This window comes from Cervus canadensis, chromosome 13, assembly GCF_019320065.1.
Source record: "Cervus canadensis isolate Bull #8, Minnesota chromosome 13, ASM1932006v1, whole genome shotgun sequence".
In the NCBI taxonomy this organism is placed as follows: Eukaryota; Metazoa; Chordata; class Mammalia; order Artiodactyla; family Cervidae; genus Cervus; species Cervus canadensis.
The window spans coordinates 9,810,219-9,837,340 of NC_057398.1; the positions used below are offsets into that span (position 1 = coordinate 9,810,219).

General features: G+C 38.4%; 1 protein-coding gene across 1 annotated transcript in view; it reads left to right on the forward strand.

The window, feature by feature from the left end:
• Window positions 1-908: 908 nt before the first annotated feature.
• Window positions 909-27,122, forward strand: part of FLVCR1 (FLVCR heme transporter 1) — a 28,178-nt gene continuing 1,964 nt past the window's right edge. Inside the window, exons 1-8 of the mRNA XM_043485684.1 lie at window positions 909-1,832; window positions 9,980-10,124; window positions 15,879-16,019; window positions 21,032-21,099; window positions 21,771-21,874; window positions 23,490-23,600; window positions 24,255-24,360; window positions 24,581-24,692. Coding sequence (XP_043341619.1) covers window positions 1,092-1,832; window positions 9,980-10,124; window positions 15,879-16,019; window positions 21,032-21,099; window positions 21,771-21,874; window positions 23,490-23,600; window positions 24,255-24,360; window positions 24,581-24,692 — 1,528 coding nt within the window. The 5' untranslated portion in view covers window positions 909-1,091. The remainder of the gene's footprint in view (window positions 1,833-9,979; window positions 10,125-15,878; window positions 16,020-21,031; window positions 21,100-21,770; window positions 21,875-23,489; window positions 23,601-24,254; window positions 24,361-24,580; window positions 24,693-27,122) is intronic.

Consider the following 27,122-nt stretch of genomic DNA (forward strand, 5'->3'; position numbering starts at 1 on the left):
GGAGTCTTTTCCTTTTTTCTTCAAATTTAGTTTCCCAAGAAGTAGCAGGGCTGAGATTTTCTGTTGTCCAAAAAGACTTACAAGGCCACGTGCGCTCTTTAGAGCAGGGAATATGTCTGCTTTCTATTTTTTTATTCCCCAGAGCCCATGATGGTGTGGGGAACATTCCTTTCAAAGCAAGTTTGGTACCTGGAAGCCAAAGAATGAGTTCAGTTAACTACTAACTGCAAGTGTTGGTGCAAGCGAGACCGTTAAGCAACTGGGCCTGCTCAGACACAACACATCCCCAGGAAATTCCAATTTCACAAGGGCAGATTTCTGAAGAAATCTCTTTACTCGGAACAGAATGCTTTCTTGCGTTTTTCCAATGCCGAGATAGTACGAATCATGAAACCTGGTCCAGTCTGCTCTCCAGGCAGGGTCTGATATCGACAGACAGCTGCACTGGGCTAAGGAGGCCAAGTTCGTCCTCTGCCAGGATCAGACTTGGCGCTAGGGGAGCCCCTCTAAGCGGAGAGACTGATGGCCGCCTCTTTGTCTCTGCCCTGTCTCCTACCCCCTCGCTCCCCTCCCAAGTTACTCGATCCAAGGGTCGCCTCTCGCCAGTCCGTCCGCCCATCCCCGAGTCTGAGGACTTCTGCCCACGGCATCCTTCACGGGGGCGATCACCCAGCCGCGCGACCTCCAGCGGGGCCTTCCTCCTCCGCCACCCGGCAAAATCTGCCCCGCCCTGCCCCTCAGGACGCGCTCCGATTGGCTCTCGTGGGCGAGGGCGCTCGCTGATTGGTCCGCGAGCCGTCACCTCGCGGTGACGCTGCGTTCGCCTACCCGGCCTGGCACCCAGGCGGACGCACGCCCGGGCCGCGAGTGGGGACCAGGACCTCGCCTGCGGACTCAGGCGGCGCGGCTTTGCTGCTTTCGGTTCACACCCAGGCTCCCCCGGCTGGGGAGACCGTCGCAGGAGCGCCGGGCCGAGGGGTAGGAGTTTTGGGGGGTGGGGTGCAAGGAGGGCCTCGGGGCGCCGTCTGGGGGAGGGGTGCAGGGCTGGGAGGAGAGCGGGGGCGCCCGGCGGCTCCGGGGAGCCCAGGGACATGGCGCGGCCGGACGATGAGGAGGGGACCGCGGTGGCGAACGGACACCCGCCCGTGAATGGATACCTCCCGGTCCCGGGGGACACGCCGGCCGGAAAGGTGAGCGCGGAGACGCAGAACGGGCCCACGGCCGGCTTCCTGGCCTTGAGCGGGGTTTCTCGGGACAGCCCCAAGACCGCCGCCTCGGGAACCCCGGACGGGCCGAAGACTCCGCTGGCCCCGGAGGAGGAGACCCAGGCCCGGCTGCTGCCCAAGGACCCGGGCGAGGAGACCCCGGGGGGCGAGGGCACCCTGGTGCCCCGGATCGCGCTCTCCCCGAGGCGCTTTGTCGTGCTCCTGATTTTCAGCGCCTACTCCCTGGTGAACGCCTTCCAGTGGATCCAGTACAGCATCATCAGCAACGTCTTCGAGGGCTTCTACAACGTCTCCTCGCTGCACATCGACTGGCTGTCCATGGTGTACATGCTGGCCTACGTGCCCCTCATCTTCCCGGCCACCTGGCTGCTGGATACCAGAGGCCTGCGGCTCACCGCCCTGCTGGGCTCCGGCCTCAACTGCCTGGGCGCCTGGATCAAGTGCGGCAGCGTGCAGCAGCATCTCTTCTGGGTCTCCATGCTGGGCCAGTGCCTGTGCTCCGTGGCCCAGGTGTTCATCCTCGGCTTGCCCTCCCACATCGCTTCAGTGTGGTTTGGGCCCAAGGAAGTGTCCACAGCTTGCGCCACCGCCGTGCTAGGGAATCAGGTAAGGACTGGGTGATAGGTGAAAATCGAATCCTTAAGGACCAGATAAAACGGTTTAGGCCGCGGGGTCTAGGTATATGGATGAACCCTTAGGAGGCATTCTATAAAGGAAGGAGAGGAGATAAGTAGTCATAAAATAGAAAGCAGTCTTGGATGAAAGAGGGGGTTTGGTTTATTTGTGGAAACAGAACTTTCAAAACCAGTTTAAAATGACTACCTTGTTATCTCTGAGAATTACCTGTAAAGTAATTAATGGTATATGCCCATAAATGCATAACACTTATGAGTGCAGCAGTGAAGGAGACTAGGATAGGTATTATATTTGTCACCAGTGTATTCTTTGCAAAAGGAAGGTGTTGGAGTCAAGAATTTTGTTCTTAGTTTGAGTGGTCAGTGTGAACAACTTCTGTTTGATTTTACGTATTAGCAGTCAGTGGAGTGCCTGGTACATAGCAGACGTTTATAAACGATTGCCAAATATTCTAATGATAAGGACCTCACAGCATTACTGTGTCCAGTTACCAACTTTTGATGGTGAGAAAATGCAAGATAAATCACATATCATGGAATTCATTGTAAAAAGGTGGCTTATTTTGCCAAGTCTCCATTAAGGTGTTTCGTAGACTTTACCAACACCATAGGTTCAAATTCCATTAGCATTTCAGTAGCATTATTAGGTAAAATATGTGTATGTGTGTTTGTGTGCACACGCGCATGTGTGTTATTTGCAAAATGGTCCTTTTAATGTAATTTAAATTTTGCATATGGAGTCCTATGATGATTTGTGTAAATTATATTGAGTGTTCATTCAGCTTGAGAAGAATCAAGTTAAAAAGCTATAACAAAAACGTCACCTCTCTCTATGCATATATCACTACATGTAGCTATGTAACCCACTCCAGTACTCTTGCCTGGAGCATTCCAGAGGAGCCTGGTGGGCTACAGTCCAATGGTTGCACAGAGTCCCACAGGACTCAAGTGACTAAGCAGTAGCAGTAGCAGCTGTGTAACAAAGGAATGTTACTCTCTTGCTTCTGGTCTAACACTTGTTTCAAGATCACAGTAAAATCTATTTAAAATCGTGTAAAGAGGAACTCCACATGTGGGCCTACTGCTTTTATTTATTTCCTTTAAAAGTACAGACGAAGGGATAGTTTGAAATGTAGTTGTATATTGAAAATAACTTGTGACATATTTTAGTTGGTTGCTTCTGCATGTTTGGGTAGGAACTGTTTCTTTAAAATATTTCTCATTTACAAAATTATACTCAAGATTAATGCTTCATTGAGCATGATGGAAATATCAACTCCTTGCCTCTGGATTATCTATTCCATGAATAGTAAATAGAAATGTTTTCTTATAGGTTGATTTCCCTCTGACACTTAGCGTCATTCTGGGCCTTCCTCCTACCTTCTCCCTAAGTGTTCTCATCCTTTCTTGTCTCTAGTAGCTGTGCAGTTGCTCACGACCCCCAGCTCTGCATCTTTAGCCAACCAGAGATTGCCCCAGCAGTGAAAGCATGGCGTCATAACACTGGACCATCAGGGAATTCCCAAGAGAACCTTTTTTATTTATTTATTTGGCTAGTCTTAGCTCTGACGTGTGGAATCTAGTTCCCTGACCAGAGATGGAACCTGCACCCTCTGCGTTGGAAGCTTGGAATCAACCACTGGGCCACCAGGGACTTTGTAAAACATAGATCAGATCATGTCATAACTGTGCTTTGAACTCTCCAGTGATTTTTCATAGTAATTAAAATCTAAATTCTTTACTCTGACAAAACTTTACTAATATGTTTTTGGTTGCTTAAACAACACTAAGCTTGCATTTTGCATAAGGGCCTTTGCAAAAACATTCTTTCTGCCTGGAAGGTTCTTCTTCATAGGATCACATTGTTACAACTTTATTATCACTCTGCTCTCAGTTTAAATTCATTTTAAATATCATTCAGTGGCATTTCCTGAGGATCCCATTTAAAGTTGCCCAGTCAATCTGTTATTACACCATTGTTCTTTAATCCTGTGTGTAGTGCTTATCACTGTCTGATATATTTATAAAAGTGTTAGTCGCTCAGTCATGTCCAACTCTTTGTGACCCCATGAACTGTAGCCCACCAGGCTCCTCTGTCCATGGAATTCTCCAGGCGAGAATACTGAAGTGAGTTGTCATTTCCTTCTCCATGGTATCTTCCTGACCCAGGGATCAAACCCAGATCTCCCACATTGCAGGCAGATTCTTTACCATCTGTGCCATAGTAATTGTTAATAATTATTAATCTCCCATCCCCACCATTAGATGCTCGATTTCATTAAGTAGGCACATAGTCTGAATGTACAGCATTTACTATAGTGCCTGGCACGTTGTAGTTTCTCCGAAAGAATGTATTCAATAAATTAATGAGCTTCAGACTCATATAGATACTGGTCAGCCAGGTATTAACACTTGACTCTCCCACATGACCCCACCAATCAAAATTTGCCTTGTCTTCTAGCTCATTGCTCTCCATTTCTACGGCCGCATCTTAGCCTTGGCCACCTGCAGCTGTCACCTAGAGCTTTGCTAACTGATTTGCCTATCTGCAGCTCAGCTTTCTTCCCTCTAATTCTCCACATTCATCCAGTGTGGTCTTTCTAATGTGCAAATCTGTCCTGGGCACTCGCTTGCCCCGCCTGCATTGTCTTCCATTGCCCTTAGGGGAAAAAAGTCAAACTCTCTTAAGATGACAAAGTCAGACTTCCTGTTCTGCCTTCTGCCAGTTGCTCAGCATCACCTGTCTGCAGCCCCTGTTCCTCACATACAAATGCTTCCTCTGCTCTGAGGGAAATTGTGCACTACTTTGAGTTTCTCAGGGCTTCCCTGGTGGCTGAGACAGTAAAGAATTTGCCTGCAGTGCAGGAGACCTGGGTTTGACCAGTTTCACATAAGGTCATGCTATCTGTTTTCTGTGAACATGATGTCCTTGACTGGGAACATTTCTTGTTCACTTGGCTAACTCTAACTTCTTATCTGGATCTTTACCCCTTCAGAAATTTTTCCGGAACCCCAAGTCTATATAAGATGCTCCTCCAAAGTACTGTCTTGACTAAGGTGACCATATGTTCCAACTGGCCTGGAATAGTTCAGGTGTATACCTGTTGTCCAGCACAACTGCTCATGGAGTCCCCTTCACTCCGACTAGTATTCTTGCTTGGATGATCAATTACACGATCCTGACAGTCTTGACAGCCTCTCCTTCTCATCACAGTTCTGCACTTACCACACTCGTAATTACACATTTAATTGTCTCTACCCAGCTTTTTATAGGGAGAAAGTGAAATATTTGGTAAATGTTCCTGTCTCTGCCTCAGCCTCCTTTTTGAAACCTATCTTGGCCCTTCTCACCTTCAAAGAATAGGATCTCTTGCTCCGTTGAAGCTCCTTTAATATCTTGGTTTTATTTCTCTTGTTGTGATTATCGTAGTCAGACCAATTTTATTTTACTGAGGTGAAATTCACATGAAATTAATCATTTTTAAGTGTACATCTGTGTGGCATTTAATCCATTCATACTGTTGTACAGCCATCACCTCTAGTTCCCAAACATTTTCATCTGCCCTCAAAGAAAACCCATTTCCACTAAGCAATCACTCCTCATTTTCCCCCTCTCTCTAGCCCCTCGCAACCACTAATCTGCTTTTTCCCTATGGATTTCCCTAGTCTAATACTGCATATAAATAAAATCATACATACAAAAAAAAAAAAATCATACAGTATGTGACCTTTTGTGTCTGGCTTCTTTTAGCATGTTTTCAAAGTTCACCCATGCTACAGCATCTCTCGGTATTTCATTCTCTAAATAATGTTTCATTGAATAATATACCATGTTTTGTTTATTCATTGATGGATAGTTTGATTGTTTCCACCTTTTGGCTATTGCAAATAGGACTGCTTTGGATATTCATGTGCAATATTCAATACCTGTTTTCAGTTTGGGGGGTATATACCTAAGAGAGGAATTACTGGGTTATATAGTAATTCTATGTTTAACTTTTTAAGGAACTGCCAAGTTGTTTTCCTTGGTAACTGTGCTGTTTGCAATCTTATTAACATTGTACAAGAGTTCCAGTTTCTTTACATCATAACAACATTTGTTATTTTCTGGGTTTTTAAAAAAATTATAGCCATTCTTGAGATTAATCCTTTGTTGCTTCATTTGCTATTATTTTCTCCCATTCTGAAGGCTGTCTTTTCACCTTGCTTATAGTTTCCTTTGTTGTGCAAAAGCTTTTAAGTTTCATTAGGTCCCATTTGTTTATTTTTGCTTTTATTTCCAATATTCTGGGAGATGGGTCATAGAGGATCCTGCTGTGATTTATGTCAGAGAGTGTTTTGCCTATGTTCTTCTCTAGGAGTTTTATAGTCTCTGGTCTTACATTTAGATTTTTAACCCATTTTGAGTTTATTTTTGTATATGGTGTTAGAAAGTGTTCTAGTTTCATTCTTTTACAAGTGGTTGACCAGTTTTCCCAGCACCACTTGTTAAAGAGGTTGTCTTTCTTCCATTATATATCCTTGCCTCCTTTGTTGAACATAAGGTGTCCATAGGTACGTGGATTTATCTCTGGACTTATTTTGTTCCATTGATCTATATTTCTGTCTTTGTGCCAGTACCATACTGTCTTGTTGACTATGGCTTTGTAGTAGAGCATGAAGTCAGACAGGTTGATTCCTCCAGTTCCATTCTTCTTTCTCAAGATTGCTTTGGCTATTCGAGGTTTTTTGTATTTCCATACAAACTGTGAAATTATTTGTTCTAGTTCTGTGAAAAATACCGTTGGTAGCTTGATAGGGATTGCATTGAATCTATAGATTGCTTTGGGTAGTATAGTCATTTTCACAATATTGATTCTTCCAATCCATGAACACGATATATTTCTCCATCTATTTGTGTCCTCTTTGAACACATTTCTGAATAACCAACAAATCATAGAAGAAATCAAAAAAGAAATCAAAATATGCATAGAAACGAATGAAAATGAAAACACAACAACCCAAAACCTATGGGACACTGTAAAAGCAGTGCTAAGGGGAAGGTTCATAGCAATACCAGCTTACTTCAAGAAACAAGAAAAAAGTCAAATAAATAACCTAACTCTACACCTAAAGCAACTGGAGAAGGAAGAAATGAAGAACCTGAGGGTTAGTAGAAGGAAAGAAATCTTAAAAATTAGGGCAGAAATAAATGCAAAAGAGACCATAGCAAAAATCAACAAAGCTAAAAGCTGGTTTTTTGAAAAGGTAAATAAAATTGACAGACCGTTAGCCAGACTCATCAAGAAACAAAGAGAGAAGAACCAAATCAACAAAATTAGAAATGAAAATGGAGAGATCACAACAGACAACACTGAAATACAAAGGATCATAAGAGACTACTACCAGCAGCTATATGCCAATAAAATGAACAACTTGGAAGAAATGGACAAATTCTTAGAAAAGTATAACTTTCTAAAACTGAACCAGGAAGAAATAGAAGATCTTAACAGACCCATCACAAGCATGGAAATCGAAACTGTAATCAGAAATCTTCCAGCAAACAAAAGCCCAGAACCAGATGGCTTCACAGCTGAATTCTACCAAAAATTTAGAGAAGAGCTAACACCTATCTTACTAAAACTCTTCCAGAAAATTGCAGAAGAAGGCAAACTTCCAAATTCATTCTATGAGGCCACCATCACCCTAACAGCAAAACCAGACAAAGATGCCACACAAAAAAGAAAACTACAGGCCAATATCACTGATGAACATAGATGCAAAAATCCTTAACAAAATTCTAGCAAACAGAATCCAACAACATATTAAAAAAGATCATACATCATGACCAAGTGGGCTTTATCCCAGAAATACAAGGATTCTTTAATATCCGCAAATCAATCAATGTAATATACCATGTTAACAAATTGAAAGATAAAAACCATATGATTATCTCAATAGATGCAGAAAAAGCCTGTGACAAAATTCAACATCCATTTATGATAAAAACTCTCCAGAAAAAAAAAAAAAAACAACTCTCCAGAAAGCAGGAATAGAAGGAACATACCTCAACATAATAAAAGCTATATATGACAAACCCACAGCAAACATTATCCTCAATGGTGAAAAATTGAAAGCATTTCCCTTAAAGTCAGGAACAAGACAAGGGTGCCCACTCTCACCACTGCTATTCAACATAGTTTTGGAAGTGTTGACCACAGCAATCAGAGCAGAAAAAGAAATAAAAGGAATCCAGATAGGAAAAGAAGAAGTAAAACTCTCACTGTTTGCAGACAGCATGATCCTCTACATAGAAAACCCTAAAGACTCTACCAGAAAATTACTAGAGCTAATCAATGAATATAGTAATGTTGCAGGATATAAAATTAACACACAGAAATCCCTTGCATTCCTATACACTAACAATGAGAAAACAGAAAGAGAAATTAAGGAAACAATACCATTCACCATTGCAACAAAAAGAATAAAATACTTAGGAGTATATCTACCTAAAGAAACGAAAGAAACGACCAAAAATATAGAAGCAACTCCTGCAGCTCAATTCCAGAAAAATAAATGACCCAATCAAAAAATGGGCCAAAGAACTGAACAGACATTTCTCCAAAGAAGGCATACACTTGGCTAACAAACACATGAAAAGATGCTCCACATCACTCATTATCAGAGAAATGCAAATCAAAACCACAATGAGGTACCATTACACGCCAGTCAGGATGGCCGCTATCCAGAAGTCTACAAGCAATCAGTGCTGGAGAGGGTGTGGAGAAAAGGGAACCCTCTTACACTGTTGGTGGGAATGCAAACTAGCACAGCCACTATGGAGAACAGTATGGAGATTCCTTAAAAAACTGGAAATAGAACTGCCATATGACCCAGCAATCCCACTCCTGGGCATAGACACCAAGGAAACCAGATCTGAAAGAGACACGTGTACCCCAATGTTCATCGCAGCACTGTTTGTAATAGCCAGGACATGGAAGCAACCTAGATGCCCATCAGCAGACGAATGGATAAGGAAGCTGTGGTACATATACACAATGGAATATTACTCAGCCATTAAAAAGAATTCATTTGAATCAGTTCTAATGAGATGGATGAAACTGGAGCCCATTATACAGAGTGAAGTAAGCCAGAAAGATAAAGACCAATACAGTATACTAACGCATATATATGGAATTTTTAAAAATGGTAACAATAACCCTATATGCAAAACAGAAAAAGAGACACAGATGTATAGAACAGACTTTTGGACTCTGTGGGAGAAGGCGAGGGTGGGATGTTCTGAGAGAACAGCAATGAAATATAAGTATACTATCAAGGGTGAAACAGATCACCAGCCCAGGTTGGATGCATGAGACAAGTGCTCAGGGCTGGTGCACTGGGAAGACCCAGAGGGATGGGATGGGGAGGGAGGTGGGTGGGGGGATCAGGATGGGGAACACATGTAAATCCATGGCTGATTCATGTCAATGTATGGCAAAACCACTACAATATTGTAAAGTAATTAGCCTCCAACTGATAAAAATAAATGAAAAAAATAAATTATAGCCATTCTAGTGGATATAGTTTTGATTTGCATTTCCCCAATAACTAATAATATTGAGCACTTTTTCCTGTGCTTGTTGGGCATTTGTATATCTTCTTTGGAGAAAAGTCTGTTCAGGTCCTTTGCCCATTTTTGAATTGGGATGTTTGTCTTTTTTGTTGTTGAGTTGTAAGAGTTCTCTATATGTTCTGCATAGTAGAGAATTATCAAATATATGCTTTACAGATATTTTTTCCCATTCTGTAGCTTTTCTCTCAGCATTTTGTGTGTGTGTGCATGTGTATTTTTATTCTCTTTTCTGATTTAAGTAGCCAAAGGGTAAGAAGTGTATCTTACACAACTTTATAGCAGCAGCCTCTGAGTGATTGCAGCTTAGTAAATGTTTATTGAATAGGGAAGACATTTGTCAGCAATTTTCCTTTAATAGTAGAATGGTAAAAACACATAAGAACATGGTTCTTTAGAGCTTATGAAAGCACCTTACACCTTATACTTGTGGGGTTTTTTTATGTTGTATTAATTACCTTTTTCTCTTATAATAAGAAGAATTAACAGAACTGTTCCTTTTACAGCTTGGAACTGCAGTTGGCTTTTTGCTGCCACCAGTTTTAGTGCCCAACACACAGAATGACACACAACTGCTGTCGTGTAATATCAGCACCATGTTTTATGGAACATCAGCTGTCGCCACACTTTTATTTATTTTAACAGTAATTGGTAAGTGAGTTACTTTCCCTAAAGCTTAACTAGATAAATGCATGACAAACATAGGAAAATAAAAATAACCAACCCTGAAAACTTGTACTGATAATATCTCAAGTGCTATTTGCCTCTTTCATTCTTGCTGTTCACTTTCTTGATTAGATCATGAATGCTGCAACACTAGGGATATGCTGTGGTCCATTACATCTGTCTTAATATTGTACAGGGTTGGAAGACTAATTCATCTCATTTATCTCCCTACTAATTTTTCTTTCCTGAGAACTGTTGGTTTCAAGCATCTTACCTGCCTCCTCTTTGCATATCCGTCTACACATTCTGCATCTTAGACGCTAACCTCGCCAGGAATAAGTTCTTGTCATGCTTTGCAATGATGCAAATAGGCTGTCACCTTCCTTTGAATGATAAATCCTTCCAGGGATCCCCAATTTAACAATTAACTGGATCTGACAATGTTGGCCAGAGAATGATCGTGGGCAGCAGCAAGCCGCTCAGCAGAATTTCAAACTGTGGCAACTGTCTGCTTGTTAGGCCGCTCCAGCAGAGCTCTGCTGTTACCACTCGTCCCCGAGTCCTCCCGTCCGGGCCTGTCTCTTGAAGCAGTCAGTCAGGATCAGCTGCAAGCAGCCATCATCAGTTTGGAAGACGGTTTGGGAAGGTCTGCTATTTAAAGTTTGTTTTTCATGGGAAATAGTTTTGATTTCAGGGGAAAGAGTAGGTGAGGCTTACTTAAAGTAATGCAGCTGCTAGCGTGACTTTTGGGCACTCAGTATATCTTAAATGGATTTGAAGAAGAAAGGAACCATAAAGATGAATGGCTATCTTTTAATCATTAAAATTTATAGTTAAATTTAATTACAGCTGGAGTTTTAAATTTTGTATATTAATTTTTACCATGGTTATTATAGTAATGAAAAATACAAGTTTTATGATCACCAGATTAAAAAATCCTCAGTTTTCAGAGAAAATTTATGTTTTGATAGAGATCACCTTTAGAGATGAACTGCTGGACCCAGGGAGAGGGAACTCAGGCCACATATTTAATTTCCCTTAAAATAATGAAGAAAATATTCTCTTGGTAGCATTTAAAGTATTCTGACATGTCCAGGCCACCTATGGTTGGTTTTCATGTTCCAGTTAGGAAGTAGCATATTTGCTGTGTGCTGAGTACTGAAAAAGGACAAATTATGCCTTGTAGTCTTTTGGCAGTGTAACAAAATTTTAAAAGAAATCTTTATTTTTTAAAAAAACAAATAAACAAAAAAAACAACAAATACCTCTATCTACTTTTCTGGTATCCATATTTGATTTGCTGGATGAAATATGAAATATAGTTTATATACATTTCACATAAATGGATCTTCTATTAGCAATAGGAATTATTAAAATATAAAATCCTCTTTCCTTTGATTGCTGTGTATCTTTGCATAAATTCTGGTTTTCCTTTTTTATTGCCTCAATTGCTTGTCTCTTTGGAAGAAGTGAGAGTAATAGATTGTATATAAGATATCTCTAGATATAAAATCATATATATGACACATATGTATTTAAACATATATATATATATATGAGATGCTACAAAAGCAAGATTTTTATTTGTCAAAGGAGTAGGACAAAAAATAATAATAGGTGTGACCATTGGCATATCACCCTGTGTTATTTAAGAAATTAAAAGAGAGCTATTCATGTATATAATTACTTATTTATATACTTATGGCTTATGAATAGACAGTGGAAGTGGAAATGGGAGGGAAGAATGAAAAAAAATGGAATGGAAATGAAATAGGAATAAAAAGCTTGTTGTCAAGTTTTGTTTGGTGACCTGTAATCTTATGGTACTAGACATAGTATATAAAAGCAAGATAATATACAGTTGTGTTATGCAAGTCTAGTTTAAAACTGTGACATTTAAATGTAAAATGTACCTGTTTTCCTTATAACTAAATAATTCCTCTTGAGGAAAATCTGGTTTACTTTAAAAACCCACTTTCAAAAATAAATAAATAAATAAATAAAAATAAAAACCCACTTTCTTAAAATTCCTCAATTATTGAGGCAGTCCTACTTCCTTCTAAATTCTACCCATAAATACTTTGGAAACCCAACCAAATCTTATAAAATAATTTAATTTTGCTGATGCTTTTCAGCAATGTGACATATACCAAATTGGTATTGAGCATTCTTCCTAAAATACTAACTTGAGGATTCATGCCATGTAATCCTATTACCCTCTGTAAGTGTAATCCATCTAGCATTTCTAAGAATTAACCCCAACCTTCCACTGAATTTCATACTAATACCCCATTTTTATTGGGAGAACACTATTATAGTCTCTAACATTTGATTTATATGCCCTAAATATGTTTAAAAGCATACTACATGGTATATTTCATTTAATCTTCACAACCCTATAAGGGCAGTACTATATTATCATTTCTATTTTATAGATGAGGAAACTGGGGCACAGAATTTAAGTAAATTTAACTTACCCATGGTCACAGTTAATAAATGCTAAAGACAAAAATTTGCGCCTAGGCAGTCTAATTCCATTAATAAAATGTTACTTATACAAACATATCATTTTAATTTTTACTTAGTCTGATTTTTTGTTTCAATTCAGATTCCTTTTGTGTAAATGGTAATGCTATTGTATTTGAAAGTTGTTCTTATGCAGATCAATAAACTGTATCACTTAAGTATGTCAGTTAAAATCCTGATTCACTGAAATGAGTAGATGACAGAAATCAAAAGTTAACGGCAGTAAAAATATTTAATATTAAAATTTTAAAATATATGAGTATATAGCATATATACATAATTTTACTTTTTGATTCTTATATTCAAAATATTTATATATTGGTTGCTATTATAAACTTCTAATAGAAATACATTTTCCGTAGTCTATAAGAATTTCAAGTCCTGAGAAAAGTCTCTGATTTTATTTTATTTTTAAAAACTATTTATTTATGGCCACACTGCACGGCATGTGGTATCTTAGTTCCCTGACTAGGGATAGAACCATTGCCCCCTGCAGTGGATGTGCCGAGTCCTAACCACTGGGCTGCCAGGGAGTTCACTGAAAATTCTGATTTTTAAATATAAATATTCCTCAAAAGGACAATGCTCAATAATTACAAAATTCTTTTACATCATTTATATCATGTAATCCTCATACTAGCTTGTTGTTATTATCTCCATTTTATGGATGAGAAAGTTGTATAGCTGAGAAGCAGGAATTGATTTCTTCAGAGTCATATAGTAAGTTGAGGCGGAGCCAGGATTAAAACCTGTGTTTGTCTTATAATAAGTTAATATGTGTAATGTCTGCTTGAATCACACAGGTACAAATAATGAAATCAAAAGATAATATTATAATCTGATTTTAAAAAATAGAAGTGGTCCTAAATACAGTAGATTTGTTACTTATTCATCACGGGAGAAAAAGTTTGAATGTGTTGCCCAAAAACCCTTTGGCTACTTTCCATGCCTATTGCCAAGGGTGGAGAGTAACAGTTTTATTAGTTAATTATTTTATTTGCACAACTTTTTGGTGGGGAGAAGGTAGAAGTCTGTTTTTCAAAGGAGAAAGAAAAAGGCATATTTTATCTTTTGAAAGGAATAATGCAGCATAAAAAGGGTGATAGATCAATGGTTTTTTGATTCTCCTTTTTCTTCATAGACTGAAGCCTGACTTTACTGTATTGTGTAGCTTGTAGATAAAGGCTTGATTTTGTCCCGGAGAGCAGCTAAGTTCCTGAAACTAAGAGATAATCCTTGTGTTGAGAAAACGAGTCTAATGGAATTATAGACTACCAGAACTTGTTTTCATCTTGCATTTGAGTTCAAATCTGAGCCATTTAGACTTATTTTACCATAGTAAATAAAAAATCTTAAGAGACTTAAGACTCACTGAACACCCATGACTACATCTTAAGCATAGTTTTTACGTTCTGCAATGTTGTTTTAAACCGTGTGAGTTCTGTTTTACCAATATTAATAAAAAGAGATATCTCCTTTGCATCTTAACTAGGATGCAAAGAGTCTTTCAGGAGAGGACAACAGACGTCCTCAACAGTGCAAGGAGCAGATAGGGTGAGAGAAGAGGAGGGATTGCAGCTACTTAAACGTTTTATGTCTACCAGCTCTCCAGTGTAAGGATGTTAAAAAGTAAATACGTATGAGTTATGTCTCCTCTTGAATTAGTTGTAAGACCTATAATAATAGAAGTCTTTTAGCTTGGTGTTTTCTTTGTATCGTAATTAATCCATGGTTTGATGAGCAAAGAACTGTAATTTTTCAGTTTTTTAGCAGCAGATAGAATTAGAGAGTAAAATACTGTGTACAAGTTTAAGAACAGTTTCTTTCTCTTGCAGTAATTTTCAGACCTGGCTGGGTGTTGAGTTTTGCATTTAATACAGATTCTAAGGTTCTGTTCTAGACATTCTGATTCATTGAGCCTTCGGTAGACTCTCAAAATCTGTATTTTTTAAAAATTTCTACGTGATTACAATCGACAGTCAGGTCCATCAGATCTAGCCCACTGTCAAACTACAAAGCAGGCCTTCTTTGTTGGAAGAAAGAAATAGCCACTGTTTAAAGAGAAAGAGGAAGTTCTAATATTTTAGAAAATATTACTTTATTATTAATCCATCAGTGACATCTAAGATGAAAAAGTTCTAGAGATCTGCTGTATAACATTATGCCTATAGTTAACAATACTTATTATACACTTAAAAGTTTGCTAAGAGGACAGATTTCAAGTTAAATATTCTTGTATCAGTAAAAAAATACCAGTGGCAAGTAACATTGGTGGAAATCGAGACATGATTATGTGAAAACTATGTAACCATGTTGATGCCTGCCAACATCATTGAGTGCCAACATCAGACCATTTTAGATTCAGTGAAATACAGCATTTCCCATCTATTTTAATTTAAAATTTTGAGTCAATACCAAAACTAGATTTTAATTTCTGGAGTACCAGTCTTAGCAGATCAGCTCTTCTAGCAACAAGTCTTGATTCCCAGCTAGCAAAACCCTACAGAAATCTCTCCTTTGCCATCTGTTGCAGGAAGTTGGTAGATCCTCCCTTGCTCAGCAAAAGGGCAGTCTCTAAATGTCTGGCTGAGAAGGTTGTGTGATCAAACTGCATAGAAATGAGCAGTACTAGAACTTAAGATCTCAGAAACCATGTATCATACTTTTATTTCTCTCAGCTCTACCCCTGGATTTTCCATATGCAACCAACATGGGTCAGCAAGCAGGACCTAGCTCTGCTCCAATGAATCCTCTTGGACCCTTTCAGTTCTAGAAATAATAAACTTTATATCAGGTTTCAGAAGAAAAGAGGTACTAACTCAAGCCAGTCATCTAAAAGCTCAGTAAGATATTGGCTTACTCATATCTAACCTTATCTCTGATTACAAATTGAACCAAATTTAGAAATAGAATACTTAACATAATAAAAATTAATCTTGCTTAACTAAAACTGGAATAATCCCTGGGCAAAGTTTAACATAGTATTATGGATGGTTTTGTAGTTCAGTTATGTGAATTGGCCAAATCTCTGAGTTTTAGTCAGTCTCAGAGGGTTGAGATGATAATACCAAACTATTCTTCACTTAGAAATTAGTGAAAATGAACAGCCTTACCACAAAAGATTTTTTAGTACCTCTTTAAACTTAAACTAAATTTAGTCTGCTCACTAAGGAAGACACGTATATTGAATTATCTTTTCATGTATGTTTCCAGCATTCAAAGAAAAACCGCAATATCCTCCAAGCCAGGCTCAAGCAGTTCTCCAAGAGAGTCCACCTGGAGAGTACTCCTATGTGAAATCAATAAGGAACCTATTTAAAAACATTCCTTTTGTCCTTTTATTGATCAGTTATGGTAAGTGGTTTTCTTTTATTTTTGTTCATGTCTGTGTAAACCTTTGAGCATTGCAGATTCTGTTCCTTTAGTGGTTTGAGTTTTAATTAATGAGATAATGAAATAGGTTTATTAACTCTATAATAATAGCATAGTCATAAACTTAAATTTTGAACTAAAAGCAAAAACTTCAGAATGGGCTTTTTCACTTGTTTTTAAAACAATAAAAACAAGTTATAGCTATTAGAGACAGAAGCACTTTCTTCTTTCATGAGTTCTCCCAGGGTATTTTTAGGTCCTTTATGAATTACAGTTCTGACCGCCATAAGGCAAATGTCATTAATAATTCCTTTCTTTGGCCTTATGCAAACTGTCATCTAACTGGAGTATTCTGTCAAAATCTCATCCTTCTAGATCTTTCAGCATAGCAGGCAGATATTCCTCCTAACACTGTAGCTTTGACTGTAGGCACCAACACATTTGTTCTGTTTATTCTTTATTTCTTATATTAACACTGTTTGTTAACCAGTACCCCCTATTTCTGTCTTACTTGCCTTCAGATGTCACTGTGATTGTCTTTATATTTTCAGGTGTGGGGAGGGGGTGCACTAGAGGAAAATTCACCCCGTAGCTGAGGAAGAAGCATTTGATAGAATACAGTACCCATTGGTTAAAGACTCTTAGCCATCTGTGAGAAAAACAAACTTTCCGAACCTGACAGAGTTTATCTGCAAAAACCCTGTAGCAAACATCTTTCCAAAGACAGAAGCTCAGAAGCATTACCCTTGAGAATCAATAAGAAGTATCCGTTTGAACAAGGATGCTTATTGTCACCACTTCTGCTCAGCATCCAACTGAAAGTCCTGGCTGGCCCACTAATACAGGAAAAATTAAAAGTACATGAATTGGAAAGAAAAAAGATGCTTTATTCACAGATAACATGACTGTATATAGCAGAGGTCAGCAGACTGTCTTATGAGCCAAATCTGGCCACTGCCTGTTTTTATAAATAACATTTTATTTACTTACATATTTTCTACTATGGCTGCTTTTGAACTACATGAGCAGCACCAAGTAGCCACATCAGAGACCATACAGCCTGCAAAGCTAAAAGTATTTACTGTCTCCTGTTACAAAAAATGCTTGCTAACCCCATGGTCTACAGAATAGTGCAAGAGAACCTACATTCTCTTGTTAGAACTAATAATATTAAATACATAACAACGTGAAAATATCAACTGCATTCCTATAGAAAGATACTTCTTATAATAGCAGCCAGAAGCATAAGGTGCCTGGGAACAAATCTACCAAAGAGAACTTCATGTAGATCAACTATGCTAGCACTGTGCTCAGTTGCTCGGTCATATCCGACTCCTCGCGACCCCATGGACTGCAGTCTGCCAGGCTCCTCCATCCATGGGATTCTGTAGGCAAGAATACTGGAGTGGGTTGCCATGCCCTCCTCCAGAGGGTCTTCCCAACCCAGGGATGGAACCTGAGTTTTCTGCGTCTCCTGCATTGGCAGGTGGGTTCTTTACCAGTGAGCCCCCTCAGGAGCCCCCGAATCAGCTTTACTTAAACTTAAAGGAAGAACTTTATACATTATAAAACACTGAAAGATGTAAGAGAAGACCTAAATTAAGTGGAGGGATATACCATGTTTATGGGGGACTCAACATTGTAATAATGCCAGTTAACCTTACAGGACCACTGTATTAACAAACGCCAGTTGTAGATTTGGGTTGATGGAAAGGTCAGGCACATACAGAGGCTCTGGAAACTGAACCGAGTTTACTTGTAGAAGGAATTAGAAAGAATGAGTTGAGAAACACTGTAGAGAGTTCAACAATATTCCCTAGAACAGCTAGAGAAGCTTGTTGACTTGATGTTCATTGCCAAAGGGGTCTTAATGTCTAAGTGAGGGTCATATCCCACCTTTTAGAAGTGTACTTGTCTGCTCCATCCATGCCTAGTATTATTATGTAGAAAAGATTGGGGCAGACTTGCACATAGGATAGTTTGGCTAGGTACCACACTCCTAGGACAGGTTTTCAGTGTCCAAAACTCAAGAAACCAGAAAGACTGAGAAACTGTTTTTTTTTTTTTTTGGCATCAGGGCTATTTGGTGAAACTTGTTATCACTTATATCCCAACTGTAGCTACTTGCTATCTGAAACTCAGACAAGTATCTCACTTTAGATTCAGGTAACAATGCTCATTGCTATTATAATTCTTTATCCAGACTCTGGCTGTCCTCACTGAGTCTGGAGTGGGAGTGAGACCACCATAGGGTACCGTGCAGTAGAGGACGCTCAAGCCTCAGCACGGGCCTCATTTGTTTTCCTTGGCCTCCTCAGCCTAAGCTGACTGGGTCTCTGTGCATTCCTGAACCCAATGGGAAGTGAATAACAAAGGCTCGCTACCCAGGGGTTTTTGATAAGATCTCTGGACATAGGCCTCATCTAGCAATCTCCAAATTAAAACAGGGTTTGTAATGAAACTTGGCTAATTGTAAGATTCCTGTGAAAGAAGTGAGGGCCAAAAGCAACAAAGATAGTTTTGATAAAGAACAAGGTGAGGAATTAATTCTGAGATATCAAGGTTTCTAGAGCAGTGGTAATGAGATGCCGTGCATTAGTAAGGGATAGACAGTTAGACAGTCACAAAGAGTTGGACACGACTGAGCGCCTGAACTGAACTGAGACAGTTAGATCACTGGAACACAATAAAGAACCCAGGGGCCTACCCCTGTGTATCAGTCGACATAGGCTAGGTTAGCAATGAAACCCCCACCAAAAAAAAAAAATGGCCTAACACAGCAAATGGCACAGCATGCCAATGCTGCAGTCCACTGTGAACAGGCCACAAGTCACTCGGAGATCCAGGCTGATATCTCAAAACATGCTTCCATGATTACTAAGAAAAGGAGAACTAGCACTCTGGCTCACTTTTGTAATCATATGGCCTTGCCACTAAGTGCCTACATAGAGAAAAACTAGAATATTTGCAAACAGCAGAAGATCCCCTGGAGAAGGAAAGGGCAATCCACTCCAGTATTCTTGCCTGGGAAATCCCTTGGACAGAGGAGCCTGGCAGGCTATACGGGGTCACAAAAGGGTCAGACACGACTTAGCGACTGAACAACAACAAGGTGATGACTAGAACATTATGCATATATGAAAACTTGGTGTTTGTAGAAGAGAAACTACATGGTAACTTATCTTGGGAGAATCGATTATCCATAAAGGAGAAATAATGTGAAGTTAGAACATGAATTGTGGATTAAAGACCAAAGGGTAAATAAAAATCAGAACTTGAATGTTTTTTTGGTTTTTTGTTTTTTGGCCGTGAAGCCTGGCAGGTGGGATCTTAGTTTCCTGACCAGGGATCAAACCCACTCCTACAGTCAAAGTGCAGAGTCTTAAACCTAGGGAAGTCACCCGAACTTTAACGTTTTAGAAGCAAATATAGGAAACCATCTTTAGTAATCTTAAAAGAATTTTCTAAGGCAAAAGAAAAAAAAACCCTAAATTTAAAAATTGATAAATATGATTAAAGTAATGATATTTTCTAGAAAGACATGACATAAACCATGAGAAAATGTCTGCAGTGCATGTAACCAACAAAGGCTTTGCACCTACAATATAAAAGTGACTCCTGCTAATCACTTAGAAAAGAGCAAACCATCTAGGGAAATCAGAGGCATTTATATGTTTGTGTGTGTGTGTTGCTCATATATGATGCTCAGCCTTACTAGGAATCGAGGAAATGCAAATCAAAACCAGAGTGAGATACAATATCGCACACATTTAAATTGGCAAAAAAATTTTTTAAAAAATCTGATGAAGACAAATTTATCAAGAATGTAGAAAGGAACTCTGTTGGTAGTATAAACTGGTACAACCATTTTGAAGGGCAATTTGACTATATCCAGAAAGTAGAAGTTTTACTTCTAGATTTTTGCTTAGAGAAACCCTTATATACATAAGAACAAAAGCAATATTTATTGCAATATTGTTTTAAATAGTGAAAAACTGGAAAAAGCCTTAAAGTATCTATTGACTTAGGACAAGAGATAGTTAAATTGAAGTATATTCGCACAGTGGACTATTATACACCACAGAAAACTGATAAGGTAGAACTAAAAGTATCAATATGGATAAATCTCAAAACCATGATATTGAGTGATATGAGCAAATTGCAGACTGATACAATGCCATATTATTCATATAAAATTTAAATACAGGCAACTAATTCTGTTGTTTATTGACACACATGTTGTAATATCTACAGTGATAAATATGAAGGTCAGGGTAGGGATTACCTCTGAGGAAGAATAGGATTAAGGAAGATCTGAAAAAATGAATCTGAAGCAAAGATAGCAAAATGTTAACGTTTGTCAAAGAGTGATGAGTAAGGGTATTTGTTAAATTATTCTCTGTACTATTTTGTATGCTTGAACTATTTAATAATAGAAAAATAATAAGCTTAAATTTCAGCTCAGTTAAGAGACTTAGACCTAAAGTGATACAACATATGTGAAGAAACTCCATGATTCAAACCTAGTCACATGCTTCCTGATAGCCAGCTGTTTTTAACTTTCCCTTTTAAAGCATTCCTTAATTGACGTTGTCTTCCTGATTCCTTGTACGCCTTTGATGCAGGGGCGAGATGGCTGCAACAGGGGTTCTGTCTTAACGCTTTAGCGTTCAACTAGCATAGGTGCTCAGGAAGCAATCAGTTGTTGAGTGCTGTTATACAGTGTTATGCCTGGGACTGTGATTTCTGGCCCGTATGTCTGAATCTAAATAATAGTAAATGATGTAATGACAGAATTCTACAGTTGTAATCTCTGCTAAGTTTGGATGTTAACATTGATCAGTCTACCTCTTGAAAGGGAATAGCGAGAGGTCTCAATTTTTTCTGTCAACTGCCTAAGAAGACATTGTATTTTCACAAGTGTTGCAGAGTGCTCCATATCACTTTGTAAACTGGTACATGGCACATTGATAGTTTTCTCTTTATTATTGTAGGTATCATGACTGGAGCATTTTATTCAGTCTCAACATTATTAAATCAAATGATACTGACACATTATGAGGTAAGCTTCTGCCAATATTGTGTTGCATGCCTGGCCAAGAACTTTTCTTCAGCAATATAATTCCTATGAGCATGATCATAAGACTAAAGCTGTATGACCTTGTTGCTATAAAAGATTTATACTTGTTTCAATTGAAATTATGTTTAATCCAAATTATAAAACAACATAGAAAGCAGAAGTCATTATTGTTTTGACAATACCTCTGTCTTTTTCTTTATTCTTTTTTAAAGGGATAGTGTGACTGGTTATATGAGACAAGACCAAAAATATGTAAAAGAAACCAACACAAATATAAAAAAGTAAATATCAAGCCCTGATCTCTCTTTCCTTTTGAAAAGAGAAAGCAGTTATATGTAAAAGCTATCAGATTAACTTTCTTTTCAGACACCTATGAATTGCTTAAGAATTCTAACAAAAATCATTGTCCTTCTAACCATGGAGGATCAAGAAAAATTACCTTTTTGATTTCTCCCATATGTCAGGTTTTGTTTCATTTTTTTTGCTTTAATGTAGAATGTCCATTCACGCTAATACACGTACTGAATTCTTCATGTTATATTGTATGCTTAATTGTATCTGCTTATTTCCATTGACATGAGAAGGTATGGGAATGTGAAGGATCTTTTTGAATTTGAGGTGTCTAATCAACTTCTTTTGAAAAAAATTTTAAGGGCGAAGAAGTGAATGCTGGAAGGATTGGGCTAACACTAGTATTAGCTGGAATGGTGGGATCTATTCTTTGTGGCTTATGGCTGGATTATACCAAAACATACAAGTAAGTGAAAGCAGGCAAATGTATGGTGTACAACCTAAGGTATTTTGGTTTTAAAGGAACCTTTACTTTTCATTCTAAGAAATTTAAAAAGTATTATTATCACTGAAAGACTTGCATTCTAGACACTCTTAGGTTCCCTTCACTTCTGAATGTTTCAGTGGTCTCTGTATGATCTTACTGGTCATATTTATTTCAACTTTGAGAACTTAGATACCTTATGAACTCTCCTCTCCTCTAATAGTACTCATATATACCACTCCAGAATAGATCAGTTCTATTCTAAAAGGAGCCCTTTCTGAGAAACATTTGACTTTTGATAGAGACTTTATATTGCTGTTTTCCATGTTGTGAGCTTAAAAAGTTTTTTCCTATCAAAAAATTATTAGTGAGCATAAGGCATTTTGATAAGAAGTTTTTGGCTAAAATGCCCTAAAACTGTAATAACACTTGACTATAATACTGTAATAGATAATATGAAGATTCTATATTAATTGTGTACTGTATGGAACCAGAAAAATGCTAATACAAAAGAAAAAGTGAGTAATACCAACTGGGAGACTGAGAAATGCGCTTTCCAAGACAGCATCTTTTGCACTGGGCCTTAAAAGAACAGCTACATCTAAAAAAAAAAGTAGAAGAATAGCTGCGTTTCTTAACAGACAGAAATTTCTCATATGTTTGGGAGAAATGAATGAATGGAACTGTGAATGAATGAAGTAATGGAACTGTGTCCTCTACACCTTTCAAGGCCTAAGATATATTTGATATCATTATCTAAGCCCTTTCAAAGTACCTCTGATCTTAAAATTCTCCAAATAGTTCTCACATGATTTAAAACAGCACTTACTGGGGCTTCATTGTAAAGTAATGGTAGCTTAGACTGAAACCCATTAAATTTGTAGATGAAGAGAGTATGTGTAAAGGATTTATATTTATCAATAGTCTTTGGTCCATTTTATAATTAGGAAACGGATTGGCATACAGATGTTCTTTGTTGCCCTGGCTTTCTTCTCAGGATAACTGCCGTTCATTCACCAAGCTCTTGTTACATGCATCACTCTTAGCTAAGAATCGTGGGAAGCAATATTTGATCCCTGTCTTTAGGACCTTTGCAGTCTAATTGGGAAAAATTAAGGTGTTCATGCAGGTAAAGTTCAATAATCATATAACAGACTAAAATAGAAGTCAAGTGTCAATCATGTACATAGAAAATGATTCGGGAGTTTGGAAAAAAGGAAAATCTTGTAAGCTACAGTGGTTAGGAAAAGTATCGTGGAAGAGGCAGAATTGGATCTGAATCTTGAAATACAGATAGGGAACCATCCGTATCCTATTTGTTGCCATAAAAATGATTTTTATCCTTATGGGTATTCTTTTGTCTGAGCATTGGGTATGAGGTGACTTTTGTTGTTGGCTGCAAACTGAAACTTTTGAAACTTCAATTTAATCTTTCAAGTCCATGCCTGGTGGAACCATTTTCCATAGATAAGACGGGGTGAGTCTTGAAATCTGAAGAATTTATTACCATATGGACAGAACAGAATTAGCCACATGGTTTTTAATGTGCCTAAGAAAATCAGACAGAACATTAACAATTCTGTTGTTTTTGTTTTAGACACACTACTCTGACCGTTTACATTCTGTCTTTTGTTGGAATGGTTATCTTTACTTTCACACTGGACCTTGGACACATTATCATCGTGTTTGTCACTGGAGGGTTGCTTGGGTAAGCATTGCACGTGTTAAAAGGAATGATAGTGTGTTGTTAGCATTCTGAAGTATTACTGCTGTGGCTTTTCATTTTTTAAAGTTTATCCAGAAGCCCTTTAATTTTTTAAACTTTAAAAAAGATCTGTCTTGTGCACATAAATGTATAATTCTTTGTGTGTTAGCCTCTCAGTCATGTCTGACTCTTTGAGACCCCATGGACTATAGTCCGCCAGGCTCCTCTGTCCTTGGGATTCTCCAGGCAAGAATACTGGAGTGGGTTGCCATTTCCTTCTCCATAATTTTTTAGAACTATAAAAAATAATTCAAGATTATTTTTTGCTATGCTGTAGGTGAAAAATGGATGAGCCTTACCTAATCCAAAGTCTCTTTACTTGGTTAGAAAGACAACTGACATAGAAAACTAGGAGTATATTTTTCTCTGGAAAAAAATTAGAAATTGTTTTGCTTCCTAGTTCATGGTTTTGCTTCGCACTTCTCCTATCCTCAGGTTAATTGGTGAATCATAATAGTGCCTTCCTTTCACACACCAACCTCAAAACTTTCACTTATTTGATAATTTTAACAAGTCTGAGAAGTAAAGCAGTTGCATCAACAGGTGATATTGTTCTTCCAATGATTTCTTCTGTGATTTTGAATTTATTTTCTATAGTTTCTTCATGACTGGTTACCTCCCCTTGGGTTTCGAATTTGCTGTTGAAATCACTTACCCTGAGTCTGAAGGGACTTCATCCGGTCTTCTCAATGCTGCCGCACAGGTAAACCTCTGATTTCTCTTAAATCTGAGACCATTAGTTTACCAAATATTCTAATGGATAATGAATTTGACTGTAGCTTTTGTTTTTAAAAATTCCACCTTTCAATGCATGTTTCTAGAAGCCAAATCATATGAATAAAATAGCTAAGAAAAGTTCTGGGGGAAATACAGTGTTTGTTTTTAAAAGCAATCTTAATAAAATATTTCTCATTTTATTTTAGATATTTGGAATCTTATTCACATTGGCTCAAGGAAAGCTTACATCAGTGTATGGTCCTAGAACAGGGAACATTTTCCTCTGTGTTTGGATGTTTGTAGGCATCATTTTAACAGGTAAATCAGGGTGTATGCCTGCCCGAAGTACTGTGTCACATTGTCTTTGTATATTTAATTTTCATTTCTGTTGCTTCTCAAGACTTGGCAGAACTCAAGGGGAAAAAAATGAAATAAAAGGCAGGATATTGTTTCCCCCTTCAGGAATATGAATCTATGGATTCATTTTTGAGGTTTCAAATTCAATACAATTACCATGCCTGGAAAACAAAACTGTTGTAACAAGTGTCAGTAAAGACTTGGAATGGACAGGACTGGCCTCAGGTTCTGATTTTGCTGCTCGTTAGCTGTGTGACTTTAGACAAGTTACCCAACCTCTCTCGTTGTCCTTTTCTCGTTTATATTAATAGGATGTTAAAAGCTTGCCTTTAGGGCTCGCTATGAGGACTAACTGAGATGGTTGATGAAAAGCTCCTGGCAGGGTCTGGCACCTAGGACCTGTCTGAGCATGCAGGCTGTTATTGTAACCCAGCCTCCCTGGGCTCAGCCCCACCTGCCCACACGTGCTCCCCTGGGTTCCACCCCTGGTTGGGGAACTAAGATTTGAAAAGCCAAGGGGCATGGCCAAAAGAAACAGAAGCAAGACTTATATCCAGTAGTGCTTCCAGGTCCGTGTTAGCTTCTAGTGTGATTTTACTTTGTTAGTTTCTTTCTGCATTTCTTGTCTACATGAGAGACAGAAGCCATGGAGACTCAGAGAGGGGTTGTTTTTTGTTTTTTTTGATCTGCTATAACTTAATTCAAGGATGGAATCTTAACAGGAAGGTGTGAATCAAGGCTTCTTTCTATTATTTGTTGAACACCTGGTCATCCTTTTTGAAACCCCCAATATGAGCTCTTAGCAGTGATAAGCACTTACTTTGGAAATATATAGCCACTTAAGGTCACTGTCATTTATTCATTGCACTCAAAGGAACTGAGTGCACTGTTTCCTCAAAGAAAAAATCCTACCAAGGAAGCGTTTCCCCCCCATTCTCTTCAGTTAGTAAAAGGAAACACATAAAACAATGTTTTGTAACTGAAGGTATGTAAGGTAGTAAACAAACTACCTTGACTACTGATCTGTCATAAGTGATTCCTTATTGATTCTCAGTTTCTAGGAAAGTAACACATAGGTATCAAATAGTGTTATTGTTGCACCAAAAAAGGGAACAGTTTTGTGTTCTCTATTCACTTTATCTTATAGTAAGATTCATAAATGTTAATTCAAACAGGTCAAGTACAGAAAATTAAGTGTAAAAAAAAAAAGATCTTTAAAATCAGCTTTACATTGACAGTTTTACCATTTAAAAATGCTAATTAATGTCTCTCATGTGTTGAGTGTTTTACTGGAGAGAGTACGATGGATTTGTATCCAATAGTCATTTGTATAGACAAAGGAAAGAGGACTGAGAGATTCCTGAGGTGTGCTGAAGGTGATACCTTTTCTTTTTTACATTTTTTTCTGGGAATTGTTGGCAGGTCTTATTTTGACAGAGGAATTACCATTTAATTGCGGTGCATTCTGTTTTCCAGTGTTGACTGTTCTCTGTGAAGCAGTACGCTTCACATATATAATATATATCCACTCCTTAGCCCATTTATACACATTGAAAAAAAATGTTTCTAAACATGTCATAGTGTTTCTCGGTTCTTTGATTAATATTAATGGTAGAGAGATACACAATTTCCCCCTGTAAAAAAGTGAGTAGCATCTTTTATATAGTGGACTTGCAGAACAGTGTCAGGCAGACCAATCGATGTCAGTCACTGGTGCAGTTTAGAGAGTGATTGATTGATTGATTGATTTTTGGCTGCGCCAAATCTTCATCGCTGTGCACAGGCTTCCTCTAGTTGTAGCAAACCGGGGGCAGCTCTCCGTTGGTGTGCGAGCTTCTCGTTGCGGTGGCTTCTCTTGTTGCAGAGCATGGGCTCGAGGGCACGCGGGCTTCAGTAGTTGCAGCATGTGGCTCAGTGGTTGCATCTCACGGGCTCAGAGCACAAGCTCGGTAGTTGTGGTGCGTGGGCTTAGTTGCTCTGCGGCATGTGAGATCTTCCCAAATCAGGGGTGGAATCCATGTTTCCTGCACTGACAGGCGGATTCTTACCCACTGGACCACCAGGGAAGCCCAAGAGTGATGTGTTAATATCAAGCTGCTTGTAATTGGGAGCTCGTTACATCACCAGTTTCTTTAAAATCATTCAAATGCAGTCAGAAAGGCCATTTTACATATATCCAAGTATCTTTGCGTAAATATCCGAATTTCTAAAATGTTGCTACCAGTAACAGAATTCTAAGGGGTAGTATGAATTTCTAAGGAAGCAGTAGTCTAACTTTAAGACTGATTTTACTTTTACCTTTCAACTTTGCTTTATGACCAATTAGATTATTTAACTACCCACCAATCTGTACCTTTTCTTATTTTACACTCTCTGTGTAGTCTGTGGCTT